At 39.6% G+C, this 25,881-nt stretch overlaps 1 protein-coding gene across 1 annotated transcript in view; it reads right to left on the reverse strand.

The window, feature by feature from the left end:
- Positions 1-25,881, reverse strand: part of LOC139376614 (mucin-2-like) — an 84,226-nt gene that overhangs the window by 45,823 nt on the left and 12,522 nt on the right. Inside the window, exons 8-24 of the mRNA XM_071119397.1 lie at positions 25,637-25,856; positions 25,176-25,301; positions 22,025-22,142; positions 21,666-21,804; positions 17,837-17,944; positions 17,520-17,589; positions 16,761-16,898; positions 16,319-16,483; positions 14,966-15,060; positions 14,594-14,720; positions 8,460-8,563; positions 8,044-8,195; positions 7,852-7,901; positions 7,632-7,732; positions 3,061-3,212; positions 2,825-2,963; positions 2,563-2,670 (exon numbers count right to left, since the gene is read on the reverse strand). Of these exons, the coding sequence (XP_070975498.1) occupies positions 2,563-2,670; positions 2,825-2,963; positions 3,061-3,212; positions 7,632-7,732; positions 7,852-7,901; positions 8,044-8,195; positions 8,460-8,563; positions 14,594-14,720; positions 14,966-15,060; positions 16,319-16,483; positions 16,761-16,898; positions 17,520-17,589; positions 17,837-17,944; positions 21,666-21,804; positions 22,025-22,142; positions 25,176-25,301; positions 25,637-25,856 (2,112 nt within the window). The remainder of the gene's footprint in view (positions 1-2,562; positions 2,671-2,824; positions 2,964-3,060; positions 3,213-7,631; positions 7,733-7,851; positions 7,902-8,043; positions 8,196-8,459; positions 8,564-14,593; positions 14,721-14,965; positions 15,061-16,318; positions 16,484-16,760; positions 16,899-17,519; positions 17,590-17,836; positions 17,945-21,665; positions 21,805-22,024; positions 22,143-25,175; positions 25,302-25,636; positions 25,857-25,881) is intronic.

Below are 25,881 nucleotides of genomic sequence, written 5' to 3' on the forward strand. Positions count from 1 at the left end.
CCCTAGTACATTGCTAATCCTAAACCTAATACATAGCTAACCCTAGCCCTAACCATAACCCTAATATATAGCTAACCCTAAACCTAATACATAGCTAACCCTAACCCAAATAAATATCTAACCCTAACCCTAATACATAGCTAATTCTAACCCTAATACATAGCTAACCCTAACCCAAATACATAGCTAACCCTAACCCTAATACATAGCTAACCCTAACCCTAATACATAGTTAACACTAACCCTAATACATAACTAACCCTAACCAAAATAAATTGCTAACCCTAACCCTAATACATAGCTAACCCTAAACCCTAACCCAAATACATAGCTAATCCTAACCCAAATAAACAGCTAACCCTAACCCTAATACATAGCTAACCCTAACCCTAATACATAGCTAACCCTAACCCTAAAACATAGCTAACCCTAACCCAAATACGTAGCTAACCCTAACCCAAATACGTAGCTAACCCTAACCCAAATACATAGCTAACCCAAATACATAGCTAACCCAAATACATAGCTAACCCAAATACATAGCTAACCCTAATACATAGCTAACCCTAATACATAGCTAACCCTAACCCAAATACATAGCTAACCCTAACCCTAATACATAGCTAACCCTAACCCTAATACATAGCTAACACTAACCCTAAAACATAGCTAACACTAACCCTAATACATAGCTAACCCTAACCCAAATACATAGCTAACCCTAACCCTAATACATAGCTAACCCTAACCCTAATACATAGCTAACACTAACCCTAAAACATAGCTAACACTAACCCTAATACATAGCTAACCCTAACCCTAACCCTAATACATAGCTAACCCTAACCCTAATACATAGCTAACCCTAACCCTAATACATAGCTAACACTAACCCTAATACATAGCTAACCCTAACCCTAACCCAAATACATAGCTAACCCTAACCCTAATACATAGCTAAGCCTAACCCTAATACATAGCTAACACTAACCCTAATACATAGCTAACCCTAACCCTAATACATAGCTAACCCTTACCCTAATACATAGCTACCCCTAACCCTAATACATATCAAACCCTATCCCAAATACATAGCTAACCCTTACCCTAATACATAGTTAACCCTAACCCTAATACATAGCTAACCCTAACCCTAATACATAGCTAACCCTAACCCTAAACCTAATACATAGCTACCCCTAACCCTAATACATAGCTAAACCTAACCCTAAACCTAATACATAGCTACCCCTAACCCTAATACATAGCTAATCCTAAACCTGATAGCTAACCCTAAACCAAATACATAGCTAACAATAAAACTAATCTATAGCTAACCCTAACCCTAATACACAGCTAACCCTAACCCTAATACATAGCTAACCCCAACCCTAACCCAAAAACATAGCTAACCCTAACCCAAATACATAGCTAACCCTAACCCTAATACATATCAAACCCTATCCCAAATACATAGCTAACCCTTACCCTAATACATAGTTAACCCTAACCCTAATACATAGCTAACCCTAACCCTAATACATAGCTAACCCTAACCGTAATACATATTTAACCCTAACCCAAATACATAGCTAACTCTAACCCTAGTACATTGCTAATCCTAAACCTAATACATAGCTAACCCTAGCCCTAACCATAACCCTAATATATAGCTAACCCTAAACCTAATACATAGCTAACCCTAACCCAAATAAATATCTAACCCTAACCCTAATACATAGCTAATTCTAACCCTAATACATAGCTAACCCTAACCCAAATACATAGCTAACCCTAACCCTAATACATAGCTAACCCTAACCCTAATACATAGTTAACACTAACCCTAATACATAACTAACCCTAACCAAAATAAATTGCTAACCCTAACCCTAATACATAGCTAACCCTAAACCCTAACCCAAATACATAGCTAATCCTAACCCAAATAAACAGCTAACCCTAACCCTAATACATAGCTAACCCTAACCCTAATACATAGCTAACCCTAACCCTAAAACATAGCTAACCCTAACCCAAATACGTAGCTAACCCTAACCCAAATACGTAGCTAACCCTAACCCAAATACATAGCTAACCCAAATACATAGCTAACCCAAATACATAGCTAACCCAAATACATAGCTAACCCTAATACATAGCTAACCCTAATACATAGCTAACCCTAACCCTAATACATAGCTAACCCTAACCCAAATACATAGCTAACACTAACTCTTATGCATAGCTAACCCAAATACATAGCTAACACTAACTCTTATGCATAGCTAACCCTAATACATAGCTAACCCAAACACATAGGGGTGATTTTTGTGCTGCTATCAAATCTGCCCGACAATAATTCTAAGCAGACACTCCGTCAGAGAGCCCTGTCAATCTAGTGTGCTAACAAAACACGTGGAGGGGACGAGATAAGTGCATCCAGAGTTCAGCATGCAATTACACTCACAGCCACCGGCGTCGACATTGAGTCAAATGTCCAGACTTGTCTATCGTACCTTTAATGCATGTCTGAAGCCGTTTATGAACAGTAGTTCCTACCCCCAAGAAGAGCTTGATGGCCTTGGAACAGGTGGTGCCGGTGGTTCCACAGGGAATGTTCTCTGTGATCACTCTAAAGGTACCGTTTGGATTGTTGCTGCAGTAGTCCTGCAGGATGTTTTCAAATACACAATCAGAAAACCTCTTAGTTATTATCATTACTTCAACTTAATCATAATTAGAAAATATGTGCATCATACATAAAGTAGGGGTTTTAATAAAATACAAAGAAAATCATGAATACAAATGATTATTGCCCTACCTGAGTAAGAATGTATTCACAATCTCCATTGAAAGTGAACCTTTCCTCATCAAAAGTGATGAAATGCCCATCTCCATATATGGCACACATCCCATCACACTGCTTATTGGTACAATGCCATTTTCTGCCTTCGCAAGTGCTACAATGATGCAAACATAATCACATGGGGAGATTTTAGAGGGAAGCATTTGACATATCCAAAGAAGAAGAAGAAGAGGGATAGAAGTTGATTTTACCAGGTATTGCAGTCTACTTTGAGCACATGTCCAGGTTGGTAATAGACTCCATTGTGAGAACAGGGACATAGATCTTCCTTGATGCATCCTCCGTTTCCATCAGACAGCAGACCATCAGGACATACACAGCCTGACACACACTCTGCACTGATCTATAACACAATGAATCAGGGAAGGACTGACATGAATTTAAGTTGGACTTTATGTGCCTGAATGTCCCTCCACCCTCCAGGGTATAAGATGTGGACATTATGTGCCTGTTTGTCCCTCCACCCTCCAGGGTATAAGATGTGGACATTATGTGCCTGAATGTCCCTCCAACCTCCAGGGTATAAGATGTGGACATTATGTGCCTGAATGTCCCTCCACCCTCCAGGGTATAAGATGTGGACATTATTTGTCAAATGGATCAATTGATCAAGTGTTTGATAAGACACAAGGATTACTTTTAAAGATGATCTCCTTGATGTTCATGGAGATCAGGTTCTCTGTAAACGTTACAGTCTGCTCAAACAGAAAAAAGTAAATCTCATCGGAGGATATCGTTTGGGATCCTGGGCCTAGCTTTGTCCAAGGTAAATAAATAATTTGATCAATCTGACACTGTGGCAACATAACATCGCTGACAACGCTGGTCCGACCAAACGGATTCCACAATTCAAGAATGCTTCGAACTGTGGACTGGGATATGTTCCGCATGGCGGCGAACAACATCATTGACGAATACGCTGATTCGGTATGCGAGTTTATTAACAAGTGCATCGGTGATGTTGTACCCACAGAGTCTATTGAAACATTCCCCAACCAGAAACCGTGGATTGATGGCAGCATTCACGCAAAACTGAACCGTGAACAACTGCTTTTAACCAGGGCAAGGTGACCGGAAACATGACCGAATACAAACAGTGTAGCTATTCCCTCCGTCAGTATAGAGACAAAGTGGAGTCGCAATTCAACGGCTCAAACACGAGAGGAATGTGACAGGATCTACAGTCAGTCTACAAAAGAAAAAACAGCCCCGTCGCAGATCACGATGCTCAAAGACTAAACTACTTTATTGCTCGCTTTGAGGACCATACAGTGCCACTGACACATCCCGCTACCAAAACCTGCTGGCTCTCCTTTACTGCATGCAGCCAATGTGAGTAAAACATTTAAAACATTTAAACGTATTAACCCTCGCAAGGTCAGTACAGGTGCATCAAAGCTGGGACCGAGAGACTGAAAAACAGCTTCTATCTCAAGGCCATCAGACTGTTAAACAGCCATCACTAACATTGAGTGGCTGCTGCCAATACACTGACTCAACTCTAGCCACTTTAATAATGGAAAAATTTATCGAAAATGATGTAAAAAATGTAACACTAGCCACTTTAAACAATGCCACTTAATATAATGTTTACATACCCTACATTACTCATCTCATATGTATATACTGTACTCTGTACCATCTACTACATCTTGCCTATGTCGTTCGGCCATCACTAATTTATACATTTATGTACATATTCGTATTCATTCCTTTACACTTGTGTGTATAAGGTAGTTGTTGTGAAATTGTTAGGTTACTTGTTAGATATCACTGCACGGTCGGAACTAGAAGCACAAGCATTTCGCTAGACTCGCATTAACATCTGCTAACCAAGTGTATGTGACAAATATATTTGGTTTGGATTTGATTTGTATGCTTTTATTAAAACGTGTTGCAATGCATGTTTTATTAACGTGTTGTAAGACATGTTTTTATTAACGTGTTGTAAGGCATGTTTTTATTAACATGTTGTAAGGCATGTTTTATTAACGTGTTGTAAGGCATGTTTTTATTAACGTGTTGTAAGGCATGTTTTTATTAACGTGTTGTAAGACATGTTTTATTAACGTGTTGTAAGACATGTTTTATTAACGTGTTGTAAGGCATGTTTTTATTAACGTGTTGTAAGGCATGTTTTTATTAACGTGTTGTAAGACATGTTTTTATTAACTTGTTGTAAGGCATGTTTTTATTAACAAATTGTAAGGCATGTTTTATTAACGTGTTGTAAGACCTGTTTTTATTAATGTGTTATAAGGCATGTTTTTATTAACATGTTGTAAGGCATGTTTTTATTAACGTGTTGTAAGGCACCTTTTTATTAACGTGTTGTAAGACATGTTTTATTAACGTGTTGTAAGGCATGTTTTTATTAACGTGTTGTAAGGCATGTTTTTATTAATAAATTGTAAGGCATGTTTTATTAACGTGTTGTAAGACATGTTTTTATTAATGTGTTATAAGGCATGTTTTTAGTAACGTGTTGTAAGACATGTTTTTATTAATGTGTTATAAGGCATGTTTTTATTAACATGTTCTAAGACATGTTTTATTAACGTGTTGTAAGGCATGTTTTTATTAACGTGTTGTAAGGCATGTTTTTATTAACAAATTGTAAGGCATGTTTTTATTAACGTGTTGTAAGGCATGTTTTTATTAACAAATTGTAAGGCATGTTTTATTAACGTGTTGTAAGACATGTTTTTATTAATGTGTTATAAGGCATGTTTTTATTAACATGTTCTAAGACATGTTTTATTAACGTGTTGTAAGGCATATTTTATTAACGTGTTGTAAGGCATGTTTTTATTAATGTGTTATAAGGCATGTTTTATTAACGTGTTGTAAGGCATGTTTTTATTAACGTGTTGTAAGGCATGTTTTTATTAACATGTTGTAAGGCATGTTTTTATTAACGTGTTGTAAGGCACCTTTTTATTAACGTGTTGTAAGACATGTTTTATAAACGTGTTGTAAGGCATGTTTTTATTAACAGATTGTAAGGCATGTTTTATTAACGTGTTGTAAGACATGTTTTTATTAATGTGTTATAAGGCATGTTTTTATTAACATGTTGTAAGGCATGTTTTTATTAACGTGTTGTAAGGCACCTTTTTATTAACGTGTTGTAAGACATGTTTTATAAACGTGTTGTAAGGCATGTTTTTATTAACAGATTGTAAGGCATGTTTTATTAACGTGTTGTAAGACATGTTTTTATTAATGTGTTATAAGGCATGTTTTTATTAACATGTTGTAAGGCATGTTTTTTTTAACGTGTTGTAAGGCACCTTTTTATTAACGTGTTGTAAGACATGTTTTATTAACGTGTTGTAAGGCATGTTTTTATTAACGTGTTGTAAGGCATGTTTTATTAACTTGTTGTAAGACATGTTTTATTAATCTTACTTCTACCCCCTCCTTTTTCGAACATTCTGTTAAATATCGCGCAACTTTTCAGCGTCCTGCTACTCATGCCAGGAATATAGTATATGCATATGATTAGTATGTGTGGATAGAAAACACTCTGAAGTTTATAAAACTGGTTAAATCACGGCTGTGACTATAACAGATTGTGTGTTTCATTGAAAAACGCAAGAAAAACTGCTCTCTGAAAGCTAAAAATAATTTCCATAAGTCACTTCCACGAGTTGTTAAAAGAGAACAGAATTTAATATCGACCTGCCTGCAATTCATACAAATTCCACACGATGTCGCCATTGTCGTCATTTTCAATTGAATTAATTGTTGGAAAATCCATCTATCTGGCATCCATTTTCCCAGTCTTCACCCGGATGTTGTTGATGAAGACATTAGCAGCCATTGATTTGCAAGCGAAGACCTATTGAAAATACATCGCCCTGTAATCATTTTGATAGATTATAAACGTTTACTAATACCTAAAGTTGGATTACAAAAGGATTTCGAAGTGTTTTGTGAAAGTTTATCGTCGACTTTTTTAATTTAAAAAAATTACGCAGCGTTTAAAAACAATGTTTTTTTCTGAATGACACAGCTTCCATACAAAGCTATTTTGGGTATATATGGACCGATTTAAACGAAAAAAAAGACCCAATAGTGATGTTTATGGGGCATATAGGAGTGCCAAGAAAGAAGCTCGTCAAAGGTAATGAATGTTTTATATTTTATTTCTGCGTTTTGGGTAGCGCCGGCTACCGCAAAATCTGTTGTTTACGTGTCGTGCTGGCATTTTGGGGGGTGCATGCTATCAGATTATAGCTTCTCATGCTTTCGCAGAAAAGCATTTTAAAAATCTGACTTGCTGGCTAGGTTCACAACGAGTGTAGCTTTAATTCAATACCCTGCTTGTGAATTTTGATCAAAGATTGAGTTGTAACGAGTACATTTAGCATTTAGCGTAGCGCATTTGCATTTCCAGGTGCATACTTGAGACGTCTGCGTCTCAAGTATGGTCAAGAAGTTAACGTGTTGTAAGACATGTTTTTATTAACGTGTTGTAAGGCATGTTTTTATTAACGTTTTGTAAGGCATGTTTTAATTAACGTGTTGTAAGGCATGTTTTTAACATGTTGTAAGGCATGTTTTTATTAACGTGTTGTAATGCATGTTTTATTAACGTGTTGTAAGGCATGTTTTATTAACGTGTTGTAAGGCATGTTTTTATTAACATGTTGCAAGGCATGTTTTTATTAACATGTTGTAAGGCATGTTTTTATTAACATGTTGTAAGGCATGTTTTTATTAACGTGTTGTAAGACATGTCCCATTGTAGACTTACACAGTGACTGTCTAGTGTTTGACAGCTCTTCTGGCACTCTGAGCCCTTGGCTCCGGGCCCTGCACTAGAACAGTTGAAGAAACCCATTGGTTCTTCACAGGCTGTAGGGAACAAAAGTAGGCTTTATAGGTTAGTAGGGATTAAACTACATAGTCTTGGATGTGAAGTGATTTGCTAAATTTGGCAAATAAAGATGTGTTCTGAATTTCAGAGTACTCACATAAATGTTGTTGTTCTCCAGTACAGCTTAATTTCCCTTGTCTGCAAGAGCTGGGTGGTTAAGGTGGGTATAAGAGGAGGGGGTTAAGCATGGTTTAGCATGCCTCTTGCAGTAAAACAAGACTTCAGAAGAAGACAGAGAAGACCATCAGATTTTCAGAGATTTTCTTTCACATGCCAACCAAGTCCTCACCATGTAGCCCCATAGATCCTGGTGACCGCTCCAGGGGGTACTACTGTGCCTCCATTGTAGCAGGAGCAGCGTGAGGCAGGGACACACTCTCCCTGGTCGTTCAGGTAGGTTCCCTCGGCACAGCCACAGCCGTCCACAGACACATGGTCTAACTGTTCAATTCAATTAAAAATGTTTTATCCATGAGGGGAAATTACTTTGGGCATGTCTGCAACATTAACAACATCTACAACAACAAGAAGATACACAACAACATGACAACAACAACAAAGACAACAACAACATACACAACTACTACAACACAGCAACAACAATACAACAACAACATACACAACAACAAGACATTAATAAAATGAATAATAATAATAATAATAGCAAACACATACAATAGAAATGAGATGTCCATGTAAATGTACCTGGCAGGTGAAGTCTGTCTGGCTCAGTGAACGACAGGTGCGGTCACAGCTGGTCATGGTGTAGTCATAGACCATCGTGTTAGGGCAGCTAGAGGAGTACTTCCCTGTGGAAAACAGTATGGTGATTCAACATTTAATTATATATTTTGGGGTATTTTGTTTTTAAATAAGAGGGTAAATACGCCATCGTGATCCAAGATGAAGACGTGTTTTGTTCGTGTCTCGTGTACTTTTGTATTTTTCGTATTTTTTGTATATTTCAACATTATTTTCAATCTCTTTTCAATTTTTTATTTGATTATACCTTCCGGTAACCTGCCTCACCCAATGTGACATGGTATCGCTATTATTAAAAAATATATATTATAATTTTAGAACACATTCAAGAACCTCCAGAAGCTAACCAGCTAATTCGCTAGAAGATATTTATACTAGAAGCTATATATACTTTATAGCTTTATAGCTAGAAGCTATTTATACAGTGCTTTGTGAAAGTATTCGGCCCCCTTGAACTTTGCGACCTTTTGCCACATTTCAGGCTTCAAACATAAAGAATAATTTTGCACGCCCAATTTTTCAGTTTTTGATTTGTTAAAAAAGTTTGAAATATCCAATAAATGTCGTTCCACTTCATGATTGTGTCCCACTTGTTGTTGATTCTTCACAAAAAAATACAGTTTTATATCTTTATGTTTGAAGCCTGAAATGTGGAAAAAGGTCGCAAAGTTCAAGGGGGCCGAATACTTTCGCAAGGCACTGTACTTTATACCTCGCTGTATGTCTCTCTCAAATGTCAACATGCCTTGTATACTGTTGTTCATGTTAGTCATCATTGTTTTAGTTTACAATGGAGCCCCTAGTTTCACTCTTCATACCTCTGATACCTCCTTTGTACCACCTCCCACACATGCGGTGATCTCACCCATTACAACCTGCATGTCCAGAGATACAACCTCTCTTATCATCACCCAGTGCCTGGGCTTACCTCCGCTGTACCTGCACCCCACCATACGCATTATGCCCTGAATATATTCTACCATGCCCAGAAATCTGCTACTTTTATTCCTTGTCCCCAACGCTCTAGGCGACCAGTTTTGATAGCCTTTAGCCGCACCCTCATACTACCCCTCCTCTGTTCCGCGGGTGATGTGGAGGTAAACCCAGGCCCCGCATGTCCCCAGGCACCCTCATTCGTTGACTTCTGTGATCGAAAAAAGCCTTGGTTTCATGCATGTCAACATCAGAAGCTTCCTCCCTAAGTTTGTTTTACTCACTGCTTTAGCACACTCCTTCAACCCTGATGTCCTTGCCGTGTCTGAATCCTGGATTAGGAAGGCCATTAAAAAAAATCTGAGATTTCCATATCCAACTATAACATTTTCCGTCAAGATAGAACTGCCAAAGGGGAAGGAGTTGCAGTCTACTGCAGAGATAGCCTGCAAAGTAATGTCATACTTTCCAGGTCCATACCCAAACAGTTCGAACTACTAATTCAAAAAATTACTCTCTCCAAAAATAAGTCTCTCACTGTTGCCGCCTGCTACCGACCCCCCTCAGCTCCCAGCTGTGCCCTGGACACCATTTGTGTATTGATCGCCCCCCATCTAGCTTCAGAGTTTGTTCTGTTAGCTGACCTAAACTGGGATATGCTTAACCTCTTGAAACTAGGGGGCACTATTTTCATTTTTGGAAAAATAACGTTCTCAAAGTAAACAGGCTATTTTGTCAGGACAAGATGCTAGAATATGCATATAAGCTGAGGATAGAAAACACTCTAAAGTTTCCAAAACTGTAAAAATATTGTCTGTGAGTATAAAATAACTGATATTGCAGGCGAAAGCCTGAGAAAAATTCTATCAGAAAGGGATTCTTATTTAGAAACCTCTGCGTTCCTATGCGTCCCTATTGAGCAGTGAATGGGATATCAACCAGATTCCTTTTTCTATGACTTCCCTAATGTGTCTAGTGTCACAAGACATAGTTTCAGGCTTTTATTTTGAAAAATGAGCGTGAACAACAACATTGCGTCAGTGGTCAGCTGGTGGCTCTCAGAGTGATTTGAGCGTAATAGACAAAGGCGGCCATTGTGCCTCTCGCTCCTACTGGGAAGCCAACTGTCCCGGTTGATATATTATCGAATAGATATTTGAAAAACACCTTGAGGATTGATTATAAAAAATGTTTGCCATGTTTCTGTCGATATTATGGATCTAATTTGGAATATTTTTCGGCGTTGTCGTGACCGCAGTTTCTCAACCAACCATGAAGAATAAAAGGAGGTATTTCGGCTATAAAAATTATCTTTATGGGACAAAATGAACATTTGCTGTCTAACTGGGAGTCTCGTGAGTGAGAACATCCGAAGCTCATCAAAGGTAAATGATGTAATTTGATTGCTTTTCTGATTTTCGTGACCAAGTTGCCTACTGCTAGCTGGACATAATGCTATGCTAGGCTATCGATAAACTTACACAAATGCTTGTCTTGCTTTGGCTGTAAAGCATAATTTCAAAATCTGAGATGGCAGGGTGATTAACAAAAGGCTAAGCTGTGTGTCACTATATTTCACTTGTGATTTCATGAATATGAATATTTTCTAGTAATGTTTTTTGTCCGTTGCGTTATGCTCACTGTTGCCGCCTACTACCGACCACCCTCAGCTCTCAGCTGTGCCCTGGACACCATTTGTGAATTGATCGCCCCCCAACTAGCTTCAGAGTTTGTTCTGTTAGGTGACCTAAACTGGGATATGCTTAACACCCCGGCAGTTCTACAATCTAAGCTAGATGCCCTCAATCTCACACAAATCATCAAGGAACCCACCAGGTACAACCCTAAATCTGTAAACAAGGGCACCCTCATAGACGTTATCCTGACCAACTGGCCCTCCAAATACACCTCCGCTGTCTTCAATTAGGATCTCAGCGATCACTGCCTCATTGAATGTATCCGCTACGGGTCCGCAGTCAAACGACCACCCCTCATCACTATCAAACGCTCCCTAAAACACTTCTGCGAGCAGGCCTTTCTAATCGACCTCGCCCGGGTATCCTGGAAGGATATTGTCCTCATCCCGTCAGTTGAGGATGCCTGGTCATTCTTTAAAAGTAACTTCCTCACTATCTTAGATAAGCATGCTGCGTTCAAAAAATGCAGAACTAAGAACAGATATAGCCCTTGGTTCACTCCAGACCTGACTGCCCTCAACCAGCACAAAAACATCCTGTGGCAGACTGCAATATCATCGAATAGTCCTCGCAATATGCAACTGTTCAGGGAAGTCAGGAACCAATACAGGCAGTCAGTCAAGAAAGCAAAGGCCAGCTTTTTGAAGCAGAAATTTGCATTCTGTAGCTCTAACTCCAAAAAGTTCTGGGACACTGTAAAGTCCATGGAGAACAAGAGCACCTCCTCCCAGCTGCCCACTGCACTGAGGCTAGGTAACACGGTCACCACTGATAATCCATGATAATCGAAATCTTCAACAAGCATTTCTCAACGGCTGGCCATGCCTTCCTCCTGGCTACTCCAACCTCGGCCAACAGCTCCGACCCCCTCGCAGCTACGCTCCCAAGCCTCCCCAGCTTCTCCTTTACCCAAATCCAGATAGCAGATGTTCTGAAAAAGCTGCAAAACATGGACCCGTACAAATCAGCTGGGCTAGACAATCTGGACCCTCTATTTATGAAACTATCCGCCGCCATTGTCACAACCCCTATTACCAGCCTGTTCAACCTCTCTTTCATATCGTCTGAGATCCCCAAACTGTTACAGATCTATACCCATCCTGCCCTGCCTATCTAAGGTATTCGAAAGCCAAGTAAAAAAAACAGATCACTGATCATCTCGAATCCCACCGTACCTTCTCCGCTGTGCAATCTGGTTTCCGTGCCGGTCACGGGTGCACCTCAGCCACGCTCAAGGTACTAAACGATATCATAACCGCCATCGATAAAAGACAGTACTGTGCAGCTGTCTTCATCAACCTGGCCAAGGCTTTCGAATCTGTCAATCATCATATTCTTATCGGCAGACTCAGTAGCCTCGGTTTTTCTAATGACTGCCTTGCCTGGTTCACCAACTACTTTGCAGACAGAGTTCAGTGTGTCAAATCGGAGGGCATGTTGTCCGGTCCTCTGGCACTCTCTATGGGGGTGCCACAGGGTTCAATTCTCTGGCCGACTCTTTTCTCTGTATATATCAATGATGTTGCTCTTGCTGCGGGCGATTCCCTGATCCACCTCTACGCAGACGACACCATTCTGTATACTTCTGGCACTTCCTTGGACACTGTGCTATCTAACCTCCAAACGAGCTTCAATGCCATACAACACTCCTTCCGTGGCCTCCAACTGCTCTTAAATGCTAGTAAAACCAAATGCATGCTTTTCAACCGTTCGCTGCCTGCACCCGCACGCCCGACCAGCATCACCACTCTGGACGGTTCCGACCTACAATATGTGAACTATAAGTACCTAGGTGTCTGGCTAGACTGTAAACTCTCCTTCCAGACTCATATCAAACATCTCCAATCTAAAATCAAATCTAGAGTCGGCTTTCTAATCCGCAACAAAGCATCCTTCACTCACGCCGCCAAACTTACCCTAGTAAAACTGACTATCCTACCGATCCTCGACTTCGGCGATGTCATCTACAAAATAGCTTCCAATACTCTACTCAGCAAACTGGATGCAGTTTATCACAGTGCCATCCGTTTTGTTACTAAAGCACTTTGTACCACCCACCACTGAGACCTGTATGCTCTTGTTGGCTGGCCCTCGCAACATATTCGTCGCCAGACCCACCTGCTCCAGGTCATTTACAAGTCCATGCTAGGTAAAGCTCCGCCTTATCTCAGTTCACTGGTCACGTTGGCAACAACCACCCGTAGCACGCGCTCCAGCAGGTGTATCTCACTGATCATCCCTAAAGTCAACACCTGATTTGGCCGCCTTTCTTTCCAGTTCTCTGTTGCCTGTGACTGGAACGAATTGCAAAAATCGCTGAAGTTGGAGACTTTTATCTCCCTCACCAACTTTAAACATCTGCTATCTGAGCAGCTAACCGATCGCTGCAGCTGTACATAGTCAGCTGTACATAATCGGTAAATAGCCCACCCAATTTACCTACCTCATCCCCATACTGTTTTTATTTATTTACTTTTCTGCTCTTTTGCACACCAATATCTCTACCTGTACATGACCATCTGATAAATTATCACTCCAGTGTTAAGCTAAATTGTAATTATTCGCCTACCTCCTCATGCTTTTGCACACAATGTATATAGACTATTTTTTTTCTACTGTATTATTGACTTGTTTATTGTTTACTCCATGTGTAACTCTGTGTCGTTGTATGTGTCGAACTGCTTTGATTTATCTTGGTCAGGTTGCAGTTGTAAATGAGAACTTGTTCTCAAATAGCCTACCTGGTTAAATAAAGGTGAAATAAAACATTTAAAAAAGTAGGGTGAACCCCGGACACCGTGGGTTAATAGCAGGGTAAACCCTGGACACCGTGGGTTAATAGGAGGGTGAACCCTGGACACCGTGGGTTAATAGGAGGGTGAACCCTGGACACCGTGGGTTAATAGGAGGGTGAACCCTGGACACCGTGGGTTAATAGGAGGGTGAACCCTGGACACCGTGGGTTAATAGGAGGGTAAACCCTGGACACCGTGTGTTAATAGGAGGGTGAACCCTGGACACCGTGGGTTAATAGGAGGGTGAACCCTGGACACCGTGGGTTAATAGAAGGGTGAACCCTGGACACCGTGGGTTAATAGGAGGGTAAACCCTGGACACCGTGGGTTAATAGGAGGGTGAACCCTGGACACCGTGGGTTAATAGGAGGGTAAACCCTGAACACTGTGAGTTAATAGGAGGGTAAACCCTGGACACCGTGGGTTAATAGGAGGGTGAACCCTGGACACTGTGGGTAAATAGGAGGGTAAACCCTGGACACCGTGTGTAAATAGGAGGGTGAACCCTGGACACTGTGGGTTAATAGGAGGGTAAACCCTGGACACTGTGGGTTAATAGGAGGGTAAACCCTGGACACCGTGGGTTAATAGGAGGGGAACCCTTCATTAATTAATAAATAAATACATTCAGTATCTCTGATGTTTATCTTACCACAGGTGGTGTTTCTCCATCCACTGAGCAGGACGCCTGCAGCAGCACATGCATGGACGTAGGAGGAGACCGCAGCACACATGCACTCCTCACTCCTCTCACAGTTACAACTGTCATATAGGCAGATCTACAGGGAGAGAAGAAGAAACAGAAGAAGAAGAACGTTCAGTTATGAGAGAAGAAGAAACAGAAGCACAGAACAATAGTATTAAAAAAATCTGATTAGATGTTTTGAGAATTTTTTTTTTTTACATTTTGAGAATTTTGATATTGAACTTCTTAAATTATTGTTTAAAAATAAACATATTCTTAGAGCTTTGGGATAACTCTGTAATTAAAGAGTATTTGAGAAGTTAAAATCATCATACTTACTTCCTTGTAGTAATTTGGGTTGATCTCGGTGTGGCATTGGGAAAATATTCCTTCACGATCTGACAGCATTGAGCACCAGTGCTTGGCATATCTCTCTGTAAATCATATGAGATATTAGAAACATTTAACAAAGTACAAAGAGTTTTTAATCTAGGCTTTACTGTGCATCTCAGTAGACATATGTAAATGTAATCTCCAAAAAGTATTCCAAGGCTCTGATAAAGGCTCTCTACGCCGAAACATAATGAAAAAATACAAATGGTTAGTTAGATAATAAACTCAGATCTATGCACAGAGTGATCCTTTTTCTACTACTAGTAAGGAATAGTTTTGGTATTATCAAGTCCCTCAGTCGAGCACCTGATTCGCTTTTTTGTTCAAGCTGGGCTGAAGCGCGTTTGGGTATTGTTTCGTTAGACCAGGGGTTCCCAAACCTTTTTGTCCCACGACCCCATTTAGAAAATACTCGCGACGGCAACCCGTGATTTTTTACATTTTTATTAACAGTGTTAACCTTTTTATTTGGGGCAGTCAATTGAAAAACATGAACAGTGCTTTCAAGACAAATGGAAAATAATGTCAAATCATGATGTCAGTGATCTTCAGGTTGGAAGTTGGAGCTCTAGAAAGAAGCCAGAGGATCTCGCCATAGTATCTCTGTGCATTCAAATTGCCATTGATTAAATGCAAGAGTGTTCATTGTCAGTAGCTTATGCATGCCCATACCATAACCCCACCATCATAAATGTTGTCTGCGGTTGTGAGGCCTGATGGATATACTGCCAAATTCTTTAAAATGATGTTGAAGGTGGCTTATGATAGAGAAATTAAAATTCAATTCTCTGGCAACAGTTCTGGTGGACTTTCCTGCAGTCAGTATGCCAGTTGCACGCTCCCTCAAAACTTGAGACACCTGTTGTGTTTTTTTGTGACAAAACCTCACATTTTAGAGTGGCCTTTTTTTTACCCTAGCACATGGTGCACCTGTGTAATTGTCATGCTGTTCAATCATCTTCTTGATCTGCCACACCTGTCAGATGGATGAATTATCTTGGCAAAGGAGAAATGCTCACTAACAGGGATGTAAATAAATTTGCACAACATTTGAGAGAAATAAGCTTTTTGTGCATCAGGAAAATGTCTGGGATCTTTTATTTCAGCTCATGAAACATGGGACCAACACTTTCCATGTTGCGTTTATATTTTGTTCAGTGTATATATTTTTTTGTATTTTGGAAATTCTCCCGAGACCCCATTTTCATAGAAAGTGACCCCACATGGGGTCGTGACCCCTAGTTTGAGAACCGCTGCATTATACATATGTTAGTGTTTTTAAAGAGGTTGAAGGAGTACCGTTCTCTACACTCAGACTGCATGGGATCTCAAAGCTCTGTGCCGCATCAGGACAGCTTGCTTTGGTCTTCCACGTGTCGGCAAACGTCACAGCGGTTCCTTCCACCAGTCCATTGACGGTTCTGAAGTCGTCAGCTTGGACGCCGTTAAAGTCTCCGCAAAGACCTGGATAAGAGGTACAAAACATTATAACAGGTGGTTTGAACTAACATTGACTGAAGATGCAATGCATCAAGTATCATTAGTTTAATTGTTTAATTGTTTCAGGTGAGGTTTGACCGAACCCCTCAAACAAGCGGTATAGTGGCACATGTTACATTAACAGTAGTTTGATAACCAATAAGCTTTTATAATAACAATGCATGAGATTTATATAGCGCTTCTCAACAACCCAAAAACGCTTATCTTTTCACAGACTTTAAATTAACAGAGAGAAACATACCCTGGGTTTTTTCTTTGTGTGAACTGCTAGCTACGATGTAGACCTGCATTATAGGTGTTAGCTGGACCTCTAGACGGAGCCCATAAGAGGTATGCACAACGATGTAGAACGTAGAGGGCTGAAAGATCCTTACATCAGCTGTGGAAAATATACACAAGTTCTAGTTACAATCTGGTTTACCATGAACTTTTAGCTCCCACTTCCCTATTGTGGGATGCTTATGGTGTTACATGCTGCTAGACAAGGAAAGAAAGACGAAAGAAAGAGACAACTTCTGGTACAGAATGTACTGCATGGGAAGGGTTTCAAACATATGTTTATACTGATCAATGACTACAAAAAATAGATCTATCAAAATAGATCTGTCAGCGATTGGGTGCAGAGTTATAGCGGAGTCAGGCGCAGGACACAGGAATTGAGTAACATAACTGAGTTTACCTAAAATATCAAGCAAAATTCCAAAAAGGAACATACAAAAAACACTAGCACAAAACACAACCACTAACGACATAAACAATCACGGACAGAACAGGAATGTTTGAGAGAGGGTTAAATAAGGAACGTGATATGTAATAGAAACCAGGTGTGTGTGATACAGACAAAACAAAACGAAACTGAAACATGGATCGATGGTGACTAGAAAGCCGGTGACGTCGACCGCCGAACACCACCCGAACAAGGAGAAGGGCCGACTTTGGCGAAAGTCGTGACAACATCTCTGTATCCCTTTTCTCAAGCAGCCATCAATCAGTCACTCACCCATGAAAAGCGGCATCTGAGAAAACATCTTGTTGACAAACACCCTTCCACTGGCCTCGATGACGATCATCTGCAAGTGACAAATTACAACTTGAGTTAAAACAACTCCCCTGGTGATAAGGAGTGTGGAACAGGGTTGGAGTCAATTCCAGTCAATTCAGAAAGAAAACCTAAGTCCATTTCCAAATGTTCCTCACTGAAAAACAATGAAGAGCATTGGAATTGGAATTCAGTGGACTGCCTGAATTGACTGGAAATGAAATGTAATTTACTCCAACCCTGAAGTGGTGATACAAGTCACTGACTGGCTAACTTACCGTGGACTCTGGAGTCACCAGGGTTACAGATCTTAGGCAGGTCTCAATGTCCGTCTTCCCACATTTCACTATGTCACCCAGGACTGTGAAAGCAGTCTCGTTGGTTTGCTGGGGACAATTGGTACAAGGTATGACAGTAAAGTAAAGGTATGACAGTAACGTTAAGGTATGACAGTAAAGTCAAGGTATGACAGTAACGTTACGGTATGACAGTAATGTCAAGGTATGACAGTAAAGTCAAGGTATGACAGTGTCAGGACATTGGCCTCTGAGTATAGCAACCCCATCCCCCTCTCCAACTGCCTCCCCCCTTTCCTCCTTCAACATGGCTGCTGTGGTCAGAGGTTGTAAATTCCTGAGAGTACCTCATGGACACACAGTTATAGAGAGTAGTTTTTCATGGAGACAAAGGAAATCCTTCCACCTCACAGAACTTGAGGTACGAACAAGTTTCATGTTCCGGAGAAAGTGTAAAAGATTGGTGAAGAATACAGCTACGAACTTGTCCGTTTGTCACAACTTGGGAAGCTCAAGAGAGACGGTGTGGCCACATTACCATAACACTGTTTATATGATAGCCTCAGATATGAGGTTTACATCTAATTGTTGTATAAGATGAATGAGTGAGTATGATACTGTTTGTATAATTGTGTAATATGAATGTGGACTGTTTAATGAAGAAAAATACAATTTCCTTTTGATTTGAACTAAATCAGAGGACAGCCCCTGAGCCCGGAAAGGGTCAGACATCCTGGGACAGCCCTCTTCGGCCCTTCCGAATAAAACCCCCACTCGGGTTTTCGATCAGCAGACCAAGAGTACCTCAATTACGAGATGACTAAAGGTTGTAGAATCTTTTAACCATATCACGTGGTTAAAATCTTAGACTATCGATACCGACAGAATAAGAACAAGTCTTTGATATTGATTACTAATCTGCTGCTAGGAATTCGGCATCATTGAACGTGAAGAACGACAACCGCCGAAACATCCATTCTATAACGAATGTCACTTTGAACTATCCCCTCTAACCAAGACAAAGAGAGAGAGGGAGAGAGACGGACAATTCTACGAAAAACATAAACTTTTCACCAGCGATCAAGACGACACACTGAGCGTAAATATATATATATTGATTGCAATTGTTCCCGAATGAGTGAGCGTTCATGGGTAAAGGATTAGAGTTTTAATTGTTATAATTAACTCTGTAGTGACTTCTTAGTCGACCCCCCATGCCGGTTCAGCCACTAGGGCTGAATCTCCTATCATTTCATGTAACCACATTTACCAAGTTTGTTTGTTTGTTTATGCATTTCTGTGAATGACTTAGTTAGTAATAAATCAATGATTTAAGACAATTGATGTATGGATGACTCATAGTGAAGACTGGGTTCATGCAGATAACCAACAATTTACGACGTTTGGAATGAGACTAACGTAAGGTAAAATAAATTAACCATTAACCATTAACCAGAAGACTAATGATCAGATATGAAAATATCTGAAAGGTTATATTGGGAAATTATAACTTTGTAATCTGAATGCTTTCCTTGGTGCCCCAACTTCCTAGTTAATTATAGTTACATGATTATTCAGTTTAATTGAGTAGCTAATTACAGAGAAGCTTCGATTAAAAACGAAGTCTTCAGTTTAATGATAGTAAAGACACGACAACAGTAAAGTTAAGGTATGACAGTAAAGTTAAGGTATGACAGTAAAGTTAAGGTATGACAGTAAAGTTAAGATATGACAGTAAAGTTAAGGTATGACAGTAAAGTTAAGGTATGACAGTAAAGTTAAGGTATGACAGTAAAGTTAAGGTATGACAGTAAAGTTAAGGTATGACAGTAAAGTTAAGGTATGACAGTAAAGTTAAGGTATGACAGTAAAGTTAAGGTATGACAGTAAAGTTAAGGTATGACAGTAAAGTTAAGGGAACACATTATTTTTAACACACTACTTACTTCTTGCCTACTTTTGGTTCTAGGGAATTACATTTCCTTCAGGAAGTATTCCCTCCCCTTGACTTATTCCACATGTTGTTGTGTTACAGCCTGAATTTAAAATGGTTTAAATATTGTTTTTTTCACACAATACCCAATAATAACAAAGTGAAAATGTGTTTTTAGAAACGTTTGCTAATTCATTGAAAATGAAATACAGAAATATCTTATTTACATTAGTATTCACACCCCTGAGTCAGTACATGTTAGAATCACCTTTGGCAGCGATTACAGCTGTGAGTGTTTCTGGGTAAGTTGCTAAGAGATTTTCACACCTGGATTGTACAATATTTGCAATTATTATTATTATTTTTTAATTCTTCAAGTTCTGTCAAGCTGGATGTTGATCACTGATAGACAGCCATTTTCAAGTCTTGCCATATATTTAAAAACTGATTTAAGTCAAAACTGTAACTAGGCCACATGAGGAACATTCAATGTCATCTTGGTAAGCAATTCCAGGGTAAAATTGGCCTTGTGTTTTATCATACAGCTGAATGGTGAATTTGTCTCCCAGTGTCTGGTGGAAAGCAGACTGAACCAGGTTTTCCTCTAAGATTGTTCCTGTGCTCAGCTCCATTCTGTTTACCTTTTATCCTGAAAAACTCCCCAGTCCTTAACAATTACAAGCATACCCATAACATGAGGCAGCCATAACATGATGCAGTCCCCACTTTGCTTGAAAACATGGAGAGTGGTACTCAGTAATGTGTTGTATTGTATTTGCCCCAAACATAACACTTTGTATTCAGAACAAAAAGTGAATTGCTTTGCCACATTATTTGCAGTATTACTTTAGTGCCTTGTTGCAAACAGGATGCATGTTTTGGAATGTTTTTCTTCTGTACAGGATTCCTTCTTTTCACTTGTCAATTAGGTTAGTATTGTGGAGTAACTACAATGTTGTTGATCCATCCTCAGTTTTCTCCTATCACAGCCATTAAACTCTGTAACTGTTTCAACGTAACCTTTGGCTTCATGGTGAAATCCCTGAGTGGTTTCCTTCCTCTCCGGCAACTGAGTTAGGAAGAACGCCTGTATCTTTGTAGTGACTGGGTGTATTGATACACCATCTAAAGTGTAATTAATTACTTAACCATGCTTAAAAGGGACATTCAATGTCTGCTTTTTCTTTTTACCCATCTACCAATAGGTGCCCTTCTTTGCGAGGCATTTGAAAACCTCCCTGGTCTTTGTGGTTGAATCTGTGTTTGACTTACAGATAATTGTATGTGTGGGGTACAGAGATGAGGTAGTCATTAAAAAATCAAGTTAAACACTATTATTTTACATGCAGTGAGTCAATGCACCGTATTATGTGACTTGTTAAGCCAATGTTTACTCCTGAACGTATTTAGGCTTGACAAAGGGGTTGAATACTTATTGATATACTTATAATACTTATTGATTCAACATTTGAGATTTTTCTTTTAAATAAATGTGTTACATTTTGAAAAAAATGATTTGACTTTGACATTATGGGATATTGTAGCTCAGTGACCCCACTCCCCCCCTCCCCCCAAAAATCACTATTTAATACACTTTAAATTCAGGCTGTTACACAACAAAATGTGGAATCTGAATTGAATCACTGAATTTGTATGAACAAAAAAACACATTTTTATTCAATATTTTCTGTTGGCACTAATATCACTCCATACAGCAGGTTAGATCCCTACCTTGGACAGGACATATGAGCAGTCTCCACACAGTAAGTTAGATCCTTACCTTGGACAGGATATATGAGCAGTCTCCATACAGTAGGTTGGATCCTTACCTTGGACAGGATATATGAGCAGTCTCCATACAGTAGGTTGGATCCTTACCTTGGACAGGACATATGAGCAGTCTCCATGGAAGGTGTAGGCTTTCCCATCGTAGGTGGTGATGTGGGAACCTCCCACTATGGAGCAGGTAGCAGGGCAATCTAGATCCATACAACTCCACTGGCCTTGGATACAGGTACTAATGGAGAGAGACAGTCAGTTTAGCCTCAACACATTCGGCTCCACTGGCCTTGGATACAGGTACTAACGGAGAGAGACAGTCAGTTTAGCCTCAACACATCTGGCTCCACTGGCCTTGGATACAGGTACTAACGGAGAGGGACAGTCAGTTTAGCCTCAACACACCCGGATCAACACACACAACAATTCAGTGTATATAAACGCAATGCAGCTCTTACCATTTGTGGCATGTTCTTGAGAATGATTGTCCAGGCTGGTAAGTTTGTCCGTTGTGGAGACAAGAGCACTGGTTCACAGCTACACAGCCAGTCTGAGTGATGTCATCAAACACGGTTCCTATGAGAAAGACATTCAATACATTTAGCCAGCTGATCCCATGACTTACATTCAATACATTTAGCCAGCTGATCCCATGACTTACATTCAATACATTTAGCCAGCTGATCCCATGACTTAGATTCAATACATTACATTTAGCCAGCTGATCCCATGACTTACATTCAATACATTACATTTAGCTAGCTGATCCCATGACTTACATTCAAAACATTTAGCCAGCTGATCCCATGACTTACATTCAATACATTACATTTAGTTAGCTGATCCCATGACTTACATTCAATACATTTAGCCAGCTGATCCCATGACTTACATACAATACATTACATTTAGCCAGCTGATCCCATGACTTACATTCAAAACATTTAGCCAGCTGATCCCATGACTTACATTCAATACATTACATTTAGCCAGCTGATCCCATGACTTACATTCAAAACATTTAGCCAGCTGATCCCATGACTTACATTCAATACATTACATTTAGCCAGCTGATCCCATGACTTACATTCAATACATTTAGTCAGCTGATCCCATGACTTACATTCAATACATTTAGCCAGCTGATCCCATGACTTACATTCAATACATTACATTTAGCCAGTTGATCCCATGAATTACATTCAAAACATTTAGCCAGCTGATCCCATGACTTACATTCAATACATTTAGCCAGCTGATCCCATGACTTACATTCAATACATTTAGTCAGCTGATCCCATGACTTACATTCAATACATTTAGCCAGCTGATCCCATGACTTACATTCAATACATTACATTTAGCCAGTTGATCCCATGAATTACATTCAAAACATTTAGCCAGCTGATCCCATGACTTACATTCAATACATTTAGCCAGCTGATCCCATGACTTACATTCAATACATTTAGTCAGCTGATCCCATGACTTACATTCAATACATTACATTTAGCCAGCTGATCCCATGAATTACATTCAAAACATTTAGCCAGCTGATCCCATGACTTACATACAATGCATTTAGCCAGCTGATCCCATGACTTACATTCAATACATTTAGCCAGCTGATCCCATGACTTACATTCAATACACTACATTTAGCCAGCTGATCCCATAACTTACATTCAAAACATTTAGCCAGCTGATCCCATGACTTACATTCAATACATTTAGTCAGCTGATCCCATGACTTACATTCAATACATCACATTTAGCCAACTGATCCCATGACTTACATTCAATACAATACATTTAGTCAACTAAAACCACTTAAATAACAATCAATACATTTAGCCAGCTGATCCCATGACTTACATACAATACATTTAGCCAGCTGATCCCATGACTTACATACAATACATTTAGCCAGCTGATCCCATGACTTACATTCAATACATCACATTTAGTCAACTAAAACCACTTAAATTACAATCAATACATTTAGCCAGCTGATCCCATGACTTACATACAATACATTTAGCCAGCTGATCCCATGACTTACATACAATACATTTAGCCAGCTGATCCCATGACTTACATACAATACATTTTGTCACCTGGTTCCATAATGACATTCAATACATTTAGTCAGCTGATCCCATAAATGACCTTAAATATATTTTGTCCTTCCTTACCTCATAAAATACATTGATCCATGTAGATCAGTATCTTAATTACTACGGTACATCTGTTGCAGAACTTTGATAAAATAATGAAATCTCCAGTCCCACAATAAGGCTACTCTTCCAATCTATGTAACCTTTAACCTTTTCCTGGTTTAAATAGCCACCTAACTGTTATCACGGTTATATACAGCCTTCCTGGTTTAAATAGCCACCTAACTGTTAACAGGGTTATATACAGCCTTCCTGGTTTAAATAGCCACATAACTGATATGAGTTTTAATACAGTCTTCCTGGTTTAAAATCCAGGGATGTGGACTCCAGTCATGTTGCAACTTGATGTTGTGTGTCCTGTCCCCTCTGACCAGGGTAAACCACGTGGTAATGTTATGTGTCCTGTCCCCTCTGACCAGGGTAAACCACATGGTAATGTTGTGTGTCCTGTCCCCTCTGGCCAGGGTAAACCACATGGTAATGTTGTGTGTCCTGTCCCCTCTGGCCAGGGTAAACCACGTGTTAATGTTGTGTGTCCTGTCCCCTCTGACCAGGGTAAACCACGTGTTAATGTTGTGTGTCCTGTCCCCTCTGACCAGGGTAAACCACGTGGTAATGTTGTGCAGCCTATTTATAAGCATCTATTTGTTTTAGGAGAAAATGTGAATGTGATCAAATTCGGGTTTAGGCTATATTCAAAGTTTGCTTAGGACTTGAAAATTGACTTCTTCCCATCTCTGTTAAAATCAGTGAGTGTGCATAGCTGATATATGATTTTGTGGTCAGCTACTTTAAAATAGTTACATAGCTGATATATGATGTTGTAGTCAGCTACTTTAAAATAGTTACATAGCTGATATATGACGTTGTGGTCAGCCACTTTAAAAAAGTTACATAGCCGATATATGATGGTGTGGTCAGCTACTTTAAAATTGTTACATAGCTGATATATGATGTTGTTGTCAGCTACTTTAAAATGGGTACATAGCTGATATATGATGTTGTGGTCAACTACTTTAAAATAGTTACATAGCTGATATATGATGTTGTATTCAGCTACTTTAAAATAGTTACATAGCTGATATATGATGTTGTATTCAGCTACTTTAAAATAGTTACATAGCTGATATATGATGTTGTGGTCAGCTACTTTAAAATAGTTACATAGCTGATATATGAGGTTGTTTTCAGCTACTTTAAAATAGTTACACAGCTGACATATAATGTTGTGGTCAGCTACTTTAAAATAGTTACATAGCTGATATATAATGTTGTATTCAGCTACTTTAAAAAGGTTACATAGCTGACATATAATGTTGTATTCAGCTACTTTAAAATGGTTACATAGCTGATATATAATGTTGTATTCAGCTACTTTAAAATGGTTACATAGCTGACATATGATGTTGTATTCAGTAATGAGTGCATGTACCAGCAGGGCAGAAGCATCCGTCGGTGCAGTGTTCCTCACAATGCTGGTTCCTCTTTGGGTTGGAGCAGGTATCAGTGCAGGGACTACCACACTCCTGGTACTGCATGCTTAAAGGACACGTCTCCACTGCTCGACACAAATAGCCAGAGTCACAAATCTGTTTCTGACTCTTCATCACATTTTCACATCTCCTTCTATTGATATCATTGGAAGTGAAAATTGGGATTTGCTCCTCAGTTTTCAGTCACATAAATGTAAATACTAGCATGTCAAAGAAGAAGACACTATAGATTACCTAAGGCAAAGCATTATTGCATATCAAAAGTGTTTACTTTGAGTTACAATATAACTGTGGCTGAGTTTTTTTTTTTACCCACATCCAAACTACCAACAGAGCAACACAAACAAACAATCTAGTATAAAAACAAAAAAGATGTGTAATGCAAATAATGTTCCCTTACAGCAGAACTGGTCGGTCTTCCACTCCTGGGGTTTCCCCCCTGCATGAGCACACTGGCGGGAGTACTCTGACAGGGTGGGACAGGCGCAGGTGACACTGCTGCTGCTGTTGCCACAGTGACACATGTCTTCTGCACAGGCCTTGATGAAGGAGTCTGTGGCAATCAGGTCCTTACAGCTACTAAAGGCAAGACTGGTGAGAAGCTGCTCACAAAGTTTGGTCTGAAAGGATGAAGAAGAAGAAGAA

The sequence above is a fragment of the Oncorhynchus clarkii genome, chromosome 2 (genome assembly GCF_045791955.1).
Source record: "Oncorhynchus clarkii lewisi isolate Uvic-CL-2024 chromosome 2, UVic_Ocla_1.0, whole genome shotgun sequence".
NCBI lineage: Eukaryota > Metazoa > Chordata > Actinopteri > Salmoniformes > Salmonidae > Oncorhynchus > Oncorhynchus clarkii.